Genomic DNA, 9,163 nt, shown 5'->3' with positions numbered 1-9,163 from the left:
AGATGGATTTTGTTTCTTAATCCATTCAACTAGTCTGTGTCTTTTGATTGGGGAATTCAGTCCATTGATATTTAAAGTTATTATTGAAAGATGAGTATTGGTTGCCATTTTTATTACTGTTTATATTCTTTGTCTAATTTTCTGTTTCCATAATTATACCTTCATTTACTTTCTTTCTGTTGCCCCTGAGGTATAGTTGCTTCTTTCTCCATTCTTTGTACTGCTTCAAGTATTCTTTGAAGGGTGGGTTTTGTGGACATGTATTCTTTCAGTCTATTCATGTCATGAAAGATTTTTCTTTCCCCTTCAACTATAATAGACATTTTTGTTGGTTAAAGTATTCTGGGTTGGCGTATTCTTTGGAAATACCTTGGTCCAGTCTCTTCTGGCTTTCATAGTTTGCATCCATAAGTCAGCTGTAATTCTGATGGGTTTTCCTTTATATATAGTTGTTGGTTTTCTTTTGCAGCTTAATATTCTCTCTTTGTCCTGTACATTTAGTGTTTTTACTATGATATGCCATGGAGAGTTTCTTTTCTGGTCCTGTCTACTATTGATGTGCCTTGGTTATTTTCTTATTGGGTTTATAAAGCTGGTTGGTCTAGGTTTCAGGTTCTCTCAGATTTTATTTTGGAGGGAACTGATGGCTTCAGGTCAGCTACTCAGGAGCTCCCACAGAGGCCCAAGTCAGGCTCCAGTCAGATACTCTCAGGCTTCCTTCTAATGTTTGGATCCCTACTAGTGGGTACTCACAGCACAATTTGGGAAGTATGCTGAGGGGAGGCTTTGGGGAAGCTCACTACCATTTGGAGGCTGAATCCAAGTGCTCCCAGGCAGTCTGCTGAGGTCTCCCTGCCTTCTATTTTTGTTGTATGTCAACCACTCAGAACCATCAAAAGTGATAAAGGGCTTCCAGCTCAGTTACCTGCTCAGGACCTGCAGCATCCCTGGTTCTGTCTCCATTCCTCAGGGACAAGCTTTCTTCAAGTCTGGATGGAGCCAGGGGTAGGCACAGGGGCCACCTTTACCTTTCAGGGTGAAGGATTCAGAATCCTACTGGTCTAGCTCCCTCTGGCCAAAGTAGAAAGGGGTCCTGGTCCCTCTAGCTGGTTTTGCCCCAAGGACTCCCCTGAGGCAGCAGTTCAAGGGCTGTGGCGGGGGAGCAGGTGCATAGGCTGTGATTCTGGCTTGCTTTAATCCTCTTCCTCCCACTCAACTCCATCTCTTTCACTCTGCTCCTGATAAACCTTCTCTATTTTGCCTTCCCTCATTCCCTCCAGCCAGAGCATCGGCTTTCTGCTGTCTTCCACAAATTCCAACCTTGCTGCCACCACCTCCTCCAAGCAGCCTTCCTCGTTGGCCCACCAGCCCTCCATGTCTCAGAGATCTCTTGAGGCTCTTCTCCCAGGCCCAAGCTCTAGGACATTCCATCTAGAAGGTCTCAAGAATCCACTTATTGCTGAGAAGATGGAGCAGGAATGGTGAGGTTAATCCCTGGTGAGGAAAACCCCTCACCAATGCCCCTGCATGAGCAGTCACTGCTTCCCCAGCAGGGCTGAATGGCAGCCCTGGCCCTGCAGTCACCTCTCCTTCCTTATCTGCACTCACCATTGAGGGTCAAGAAAGCCTGCTGTGCAAGTCAAGCTGTCAGGGCCCTGTGCTTGCAGGCAGGGGCCGTTTCCATCAGGGTCCCATACTGGTCCCCCATAGTTCTCTGCATACACCCTCCTCTGTACCTCTGCCTATCCCATGCCTGGGTATGAATAGCCTTTCCTGCCTGAGTAGAAATTCCACTTGCAAGGCCATGTGTGCTTCCTCCTACTCCAGACAGCCATGCAGTATCTTACCTGCAGTCTCCCACTCCTGGTGAACCTCCCCAAGGGCAGGGGCGGAAATGGGCTGGACCTGTCCTGAGGGCACACCCCAGCACCTGGTTCTAAGGCTCTGGACCCCTATGGCAGGGCAGGTGGCTGCTTAAAACCTTCTGCTTCAGCTGATGTCTGGTTCCCTAGAAGGACAGGGGAATTTGGGTCTTCTAGAGAAAAGTTCTAAGTACAGCAGAACAGAGGTTCTGAAACCCACGTGGGGAGTTTCCAAGGTAGTGTCTGGGCTCAGTCCCCATCAATGGAGTTGCAGACTGCAGTATAATCGTCCCTTACTGTGGTCTAACACAGAGCAGCACATGCTGGCCTCTGTGGCAGGTGGAACATCCACAAGAGGCCAAGCAGGAGCCACTGGGCAGAGGGCACTGGGACAGAGAAGTCAAGAGATACCCGCCCGTGAGGGCAGATCAGCATTTAGCTCCTTCCCCCTCTTCCTCAAGCCCGAGTCTGTCTCCAGGTCTCTGCCTCTGTCCCCCTGGGCTCCTCTCCAGTCCAGTCTGGCCTTTCCTTACTCAGCAGGATGGGGGCACAGCTAGGCATTCTGCTGTAAAGGCATACAGATATGGGCAGACCACCCTCTCCCAAGGACAAGAGCCCAGCCAGACAGGCTGAAAGCAAAGATCCTAGCCAGCTGTGGCTGTGGGGAGAGTTCACTTCTCTATTGGCTGATGGGACTCCAAGGGGAGTTGATAAATGCTGGTATGAGGCCCACCAAAGGAAGACCCCATCTTTCCTAGAGTGGGCTCCAGGAAACTGTTTAGATCTCTCTGTACAAGTGATAAAATTGAGGCCCAGTAATACTTTAGGTCACACAGCAAAGCAGATGCAGAGAATCCTGCCCACAAGGAAGTTTGACCAAAGTAGGGGAAAGCCCAGGCCTCAGGAACTGAAGAGGCACAGCCTCCCTGTAGAGGAGGAATGTCTGGCCTTCCTACTCCTGATGTGCCCCTCTCACAGGCGTATCCTGGGGACTGATAAGGTTACACTCTGAGTGCTGTTCCTGTGAGTTTCAACAAACAGTGGCTGTTCTTACCACTTTTAATGAAAATTTAATGACAGTTCACTGATTAAAACAGGGCCAGACTTGACATCATGGGTCTGGCAGGGATCGGGGTAGGGTGTCATAGTGAGATGTCCCTGGTCACATAGGGACAAGGAGAAGCCAGACTCAGAACTCATGGGCCAGAAAAGTCCAGGCACCTCTAAGCCTCCATCTACCCTGCCAGGGTGCTGTATACCTAGAAGCAGGCACGGACCCTCCTGTTTAAGGATGCCAGGCTCTGGCCTAGAAAGGACCTTGTGGTCAGGAGGACTGACTGAATGCAATGATGGCATGGCCCTGAGGCAGGATAGAAAAAAAAAAAAATAGGAGGACATCGGAAGAGAAAGGAGCCCCTCACCTTTGGTTTGTGTTTCTCACTGGCTGAGAGCCGAGAGTTCCACCACAACTGAAAATTCAAAACTGCTGCGTAGAGCTGGGGATGTGGCATTGGTAGAGTGCATGCCTAACATGCATGAGGCCTTGGGTTCATCCCCAGCACAGCATAAAACAGAATGTTGTGGCACCTGACTTTAATCCTGACACTCAGAAGGGAAAAGCATGAGGATCAGAAATTCAAGGTCAGCCTCAACTACAGAGTGATTTTCCTTTTCCTTTGAGGCCAGCTTGGGCTACATGAAACTGTCTCAAGAAGAGAAAGGAGGGGGAAGGAGGAAGGAACGAAGGGAGGGAAGGAAGGAAGGAAGGAAGGAGGAAGGAAGGAGAGAGAGACCTGTGGTAAAGGCAGATTACAGACCTTACGTGTTTTTCTGGAGGTAGACAAAAGTGTTCAAACAGCAGATGGACCATGCCAAAGACCAAGAAGCACATCCTCTCTTCCCTAAACTGGAACAGTGCACTTCCCAAACCACCTTGCAATTTCATCTACAAAAGGAAATTCCTTTAGATAAGAAAAATAAGTAAACCAGGTCCTATTTTATTTTCTACTTCATGTTTAAGGTTTAATTTTTATTTATTTATTTATTTATTTATTTATTTATTTATTTATTTATTTATTATTTATTTGGTCTTTTTGAGACAGGGTCTCCCTTTAACTAGAACTCATTATGTAGACCAGGCTGACCTTGAACTCACAGAGATCCACCTGCCTCTGTCTCCCAAGTGCTGGGACTACAGGCGTGCACCACCACACCCGGCTCAAGCTTTAATTTTTAAACTTTCTCAATCTTTGCACCTGATTGTAAATTGCATTTTTCTTTTTTTGGTCTTTTTGAGACAGGGTCTCCCTGTAGCCCCAGCTGTCCTGGAACTCATTATGTAGACCAGGCTGGCCTTGAACTCACAGAGATCCACCTGCCTCTGCCTCCTGAGTGGTGGGATCAAAGGCGTGCACCACCATGTCTAGCATAAATTGCATTTTTTGAGTAACATAACCTCAAAAGCCACAAAATCATGTAGGTAGCTCTTGTCAAAAGAGTTGGACTTGTCTCTCTTTTGAGAGGCCTCCACCCAACACTTGGCCCCTACTATTTTGGTCTGCTTGTTTGTTTCTTTGTTCCCTCTGGGTATTAGAGATTGAACCCACATGCTAGGCAAGCATTCTATCACTGAGCTATATCCCCAGCCCTTTTTACTTTTTCTTTTGTGATAGGGTTTCACTAAGTTACCCTTAACTCTTTAGCTCAGGCTGGCCTTGAACTTGTAATCTCCCTGTCACTGCCTCCAAGTATCTGGAATGCTAGACCTTAAGCCACCAAGTCTGGCTCTTTTTCTTAATAAACTCTGACTTTGCTTCCTAGTGACTTGTCCTGAAATTCTTTTCTGGGTGTCCCACTGACATAACAGCCTCAGGCTGTGCACAAAGTATCACATGGGTTTCCAGCAAGTGTGCTTAGTGCCTGGCACTGACAAGCCCTCAACCAGGCATCCAGGGCAGCCTACCAGATGCAGCTTTGCTATAGGTTAACTATCTACATCTCTCAGTCTCTCCGTTCTGCTCATCAATGGAGGCAAGGTACCTTAGTTCAAGAAACTAGGCTTTCCAAGCCACCAAAGCACACATGAGAATAAATAGTAATTAAAGTCATGTCAGGCTTAGCCTTCTCAGGTCTGGATCAGCTAGGGAAGGACAATGAGCCTGTGGCCTCGCTCAGAGTGGGATGGAGCCAGGCCTTCCCTGCAGAGCAGTACCATGCCCTGCTCACCCTCCTGTGGGGCTCCTGGGCTACAGAACCCTGACACAGTCTGTGAGGAGCCACAGGCTGTCCAGTCTGTCTCCATAAGACACCAGACATGAAATAAGTTCACTAGCATCTAACAGAGGAACCAAGAAATGTTCTTGAAAGGAGAAGTGTCACTGTCATGCCACTGAACATGCAGAACCCACCTCTGTCTTCAGTCCACTGCCCGTTCTCTGGAAAGCCACAAACATTCTCAGACTGGACTTCTACTGAATTATTTTGAATTCTTTGAATTACCATAGTCTCAAAGGATTGGAGGAGGAGACTGGAGGTGGGGAACGACCTCCGAAGAGGTTAAATAGTCACCTCCTCACCAGGCATCATGACTAGCAGAGGGACCCATGAAGACCTTCTCCCAGGTTTCTGGCACCATGACATCTCTTCAGATGCTGCTCCTGGCTGCCCTGCTTCTGGGGGCTTCTTTGCAGCTTGCCAGCACTGGTGAGAGCTGGGCACAGGCGGGACAGAGCAGGGAAAGGGTCCATCAACCATATAGAATACAGCAGCAGCACACGGTGTGACATATCCTGTCCATTCTTACAAAGGTCACAAGGGCTGGCAGCAAAAGTGCCATGACAAAAACAGAAGAGTAACGGTGACTAGATATGATGTTAGGCACCTGTCCCCATTCACCTGCCTGGAGGAGCCATGGGCAGCACATCTCATCCTGTGGCCTTGATTATGGGCTTTATGGTACAGAATGAACAATGCTCTGAATTACTTGTTAGCATTTGTTTCATTAATGGGCTTCGTGCATCATCAGGGAACCAGCAAACAAACAAGAGTATCGATTCCAAGAACGGGTGAAAGATTTTTATATTTAGTTTGGAAAGGGAAGTTGAAATAAGGTTGCTGGATATAGACTGAGCTGCACACGCAGACACACAGAGATGTGCAAACATGCAGATACAAGGAGCCCACACATCCAGATTCCGTACACATACAGGTTAATACATACACATGCACAGACCCACCTGGGACCACACAGAAACACAGTCACAAACACAGAGAGACACAGGACATGCATGCAACTACTATCCTCAGACACATAGACACACATGGGGACTCTCCACGGGCCCCAGGTACGTGTAGATCCTTGGGATACCTGCTTCTGATTACTTTTCTAGCTCGAGGCACCAATGTGGGCCAGGAGTGCTGCCTGGATTACTTCAAAGGAGCTGTTCCTATCAGGAAGCTGGTGACATGGTACAGGACCTCAGCAGAGTGCCGCAGGAATGCCATTGTGTGAGTCCCCCCTCTGCCGCACCCTATGTCTGGGACCCAGAATAGGGAGCAGGTGGACTTTGGAGTGCCCAGGAGGGATACTGGGAAAGAGGGAAGGAAAGCACAGCCTTCTTTTCCTGGGCCAGCAACCAGGCACCCAGCAGCTCTTATACCCCCAAAACTGTTGGGAGGTCCAACCGTTTCACTGATTCATGGTGAAACCAAAGCCCTTCAAGGGACAGGACATCTAAGTCACAGAGCTAGCAGTGATGAGGTCACCTCCCCTGCCCTGAACCTGAGTAGAGAAGCTCTTAGCTCAAGGCTCCTTGTATCACCTCTACTTGACAGCCTAGTCTGGGAGCTGAGCACAAAGTCCTGCAGCCCTAGTCAGTGGGCAACTGGAACAGAGACAGAGCCCTGGGAATCAGGAAATCACTGATTCATGTGACTTCATTGTCCTAGGACCTCAGGGTTTGGGTCAATGGAGGTGGGACTGGCTGTGGGGCTCTGGGAGGCCTAACTACTCTCACATCAAATGGCTTCCCCTGTGTAGGTTTGTGACCATCCAGGGTAGGTCCATCTGTTTGGACCCGAATAGCAAGCATGTGAAGAGGGCCATCAGGTACCTGGAAAGCCGAAAAGAGTAACTGTCACCCAGCAATCGTGATTTTCTCCCTGGACCATTTGGAGATTCCAATATTGGTGTCCATGACCCCAGTCCCAAGCTGCCTGGACCAGTTGAGGCCTCAAGAACACAAGAGACACCACAGTGAGGGAGACCCTGTCTCTTATGAACTGAAGCCACAGGCACAAGAGCCCTGATTAAAGTCCTTCTCCCTCAGTCTGGGTCAGTGTGGTCTGTTCCCACAGTGTAGGACACACTTTCAATCTGCATGGTCACACTGGAAGGTTCCTCAGAGGACAGTTGGTCCTACCCTGCTCAGGTCAGAAAGGGAAACTGAGGCTGGGAGATATGGCCCCATACAAGTGAGAGGTAAATGTGGGATGGGGGGTTATATGGTCCAGGGCATGAGCAGGTCAAGGGTGGAAAAGAGGCTCAGCAGGATCCTCACAGGTCACCCCTCCTTCCTCTGTACTCTCTAGAAAGTGGAGTCCTGGGGAGGGTCTATCCTCCCTGTACTCCATGTCTCCCAGCTGCCCCCAAACCAGCCACGATCACCCCACATGGAGTCAAAGTCATGTTTCCTGTATTGTGTTCAATTCCACAAACAATTAAAGACTCTTCTTTGTGTGCCAGGCTTTCTGCAGCCCATCTCCCATCTCCCCCATTCTGAGCCTCTCCCTGCAGTCTCTTTGGCTCCAGGAAAATGTGGCCCAAACTCTCCCAATGCCCTGGCTGCCTCTCCACCTACACACTGACTCCAGGGCTAAGCTGGCTGCTCCAGGGTCCTGAGTCCTCTGCAGTGTTTTAGAATCCCCACCACCTGACCCTCCTGGGGCTTGCTTCAATCTCCCCCTTCCTGCAGTTGGCCCCATGCTCCAGGGTTCCTCCAGAGTCCACATTGAGTACAGCTCTTATCCCGGCCACATATCCCCTCGGATTTCCTCCCACGCTCTCAGGGACAGGGGTGCTACCTGCCCCGATACAGGTTGCTCTTCAAGCTATGTCTGTCTGCTTGTCCATCCCATTGGGGGTTCTATGAGCCACTCTGGGACCCCCCCCCCATGACCCATGGGATCTCCATGTACTCTGAAGGATGAAGACAGGGGTCTTCTGGCTCCTGTCCAGGCCTGGCTCAGGGATGGAGCAACTGTGGGACGAGGGGTCCCACAGTCAAGGTCTTGGTGTTCCAGCTCAACCTGCTGATGCAGACAGCTCTGTCTAAGTCAAGCTGTCCTGCAGCCAGGGGGTCTTCCTCTTCCTAGGACTCTGCTCTGCACTACCTGGGTTTTGCCTGTGCTGCCACCTTGTGGCCAGTCTTGGCCTTGCATAACACAGGCCAAATGTGTACTTCCCAGAGGGGCAGGAATAAGACCAACACATTTACAACGAGGCTGATGATAGCCATGATCTGGTTTCTCTGTAAACCCAGGGTTTCCTCCATCACAGAGCCAGCTTGTTGACAACCCTCTCCTGTCCTCACAAACCAAAAGTTTCCCTCTAACAACTGCCTGAGACTCAAAGCCCTGGGGAAGCCCCAATGAGTCTTTGTGGAAAAATATCCTGAATCCAGAGAGGAGAAAAAAATGATCAAAGAAGGGCAGGAGGAAGCACAGAGGAGACCCTAGAAAGACAGGAAGAGAAAGGGCTGTGGCCTGGAGCTCTGCATCCTGTAGATCAGGGCCAGCAGACCCCTCAGAGTATGCTCGGGCCTGTTTCCTTTGCTTTTCTTTACTGTTGAAATCTTGTTGGGATACCCCCTTGATAAACTCAGATAAGGAAAAATGCTGCAGAGCCCTGTGAGCTGGGGAGTTGCTTGAGGGTACTGGAGACCAGGGGTCATTTCAATGCCACTGGGCAGAGAAGAGATGGGTCACTACCAGGAACAAAATGCAGACTTCTGATCCAAGGGGTCAGTAGTAGAAGGATGAAGGTAGGTTCATGGGGTAAGAAGCCACTGTGCTCCTGGACATTTTGTGGAACTGAGTGAGAGGAGACTCAACACTACCAGACTCTATGTAAAAGACCTTAGAGTGTTAATAAGCCAGGTCTGGCATGGTGGCACATACTTGTAAAGCCAGGACTTGGGCAGCTGAGGATCACTACAAGTTCGAGGCTAGTCTAGAGAGACCATTTCAAACAGGTAAAGAGAGGAGGTAAGATGGAGGCCAGCCTGGGCTATATACAGCTGTCT

The 9,163-nt window shown here is 49.5% G+C and overlaps 1 protein-coding gene across 2 annotated transcripts; it reads left to right on the top strand.

Annotated features, from left to right (window-relative positions):
• The first annotated feature begins 5,461 nt into the window (after positions 1–5,461).
• On the top strand, positions 5,462–7,186 carry Ccl17 (C-C motif chemokine ligand 17). 2 transcript variants are annotated; one of them, XM_008834901.2, is made up of 3 exons: positions 5,462–5,564; positions 6,251–6,368; positions 6,901–7,186. In XM_008834901.2, exons 1-3 carry the CDS (start codon positions 5,465–5,467, stop codon positions 6,992–6,994), a joined length of 312 nt encoding a protein of 103 aa, XP_008833123.1. In that variant the 5' UTR covers positions 5,462–5,464; the 3' UTR covers positions 6,995–7,186. The 2 variants fall into 2 exon arrangements, with proteins under 2 accessions (XP_008833123.1, XP_029420268.1); XM_029564408.1 differs by lacking the exon at positions 5,462–5,564 and having other exon boundaries at positions 5,754–6,368.
• The last annotated feature ends 1,977 nt before the right edge of the window (positions 7,187–9,163 follow it).

Source organism: Nannospalax galili, unplaced genomic scaffold (assembly GCF_000622305.1).
Source record: "Nannospalax galili isolate Female #2095 unplaced genomic scaffold, S.galili_v1.0 scaffold957, whole genome shotgun sequence".
Taxonomy (NCBI): Eukaryota; Metazoa; Chordata; class Mammalia; order Rodentia; family Spalacidae; genus Nannospalax; species Nannospalax galili.
The sequence above is the reverse complement of the archived record's forward strand: the minus strand, read 5'-3'. Positions and strand labels throughout refer to the sequence as shown.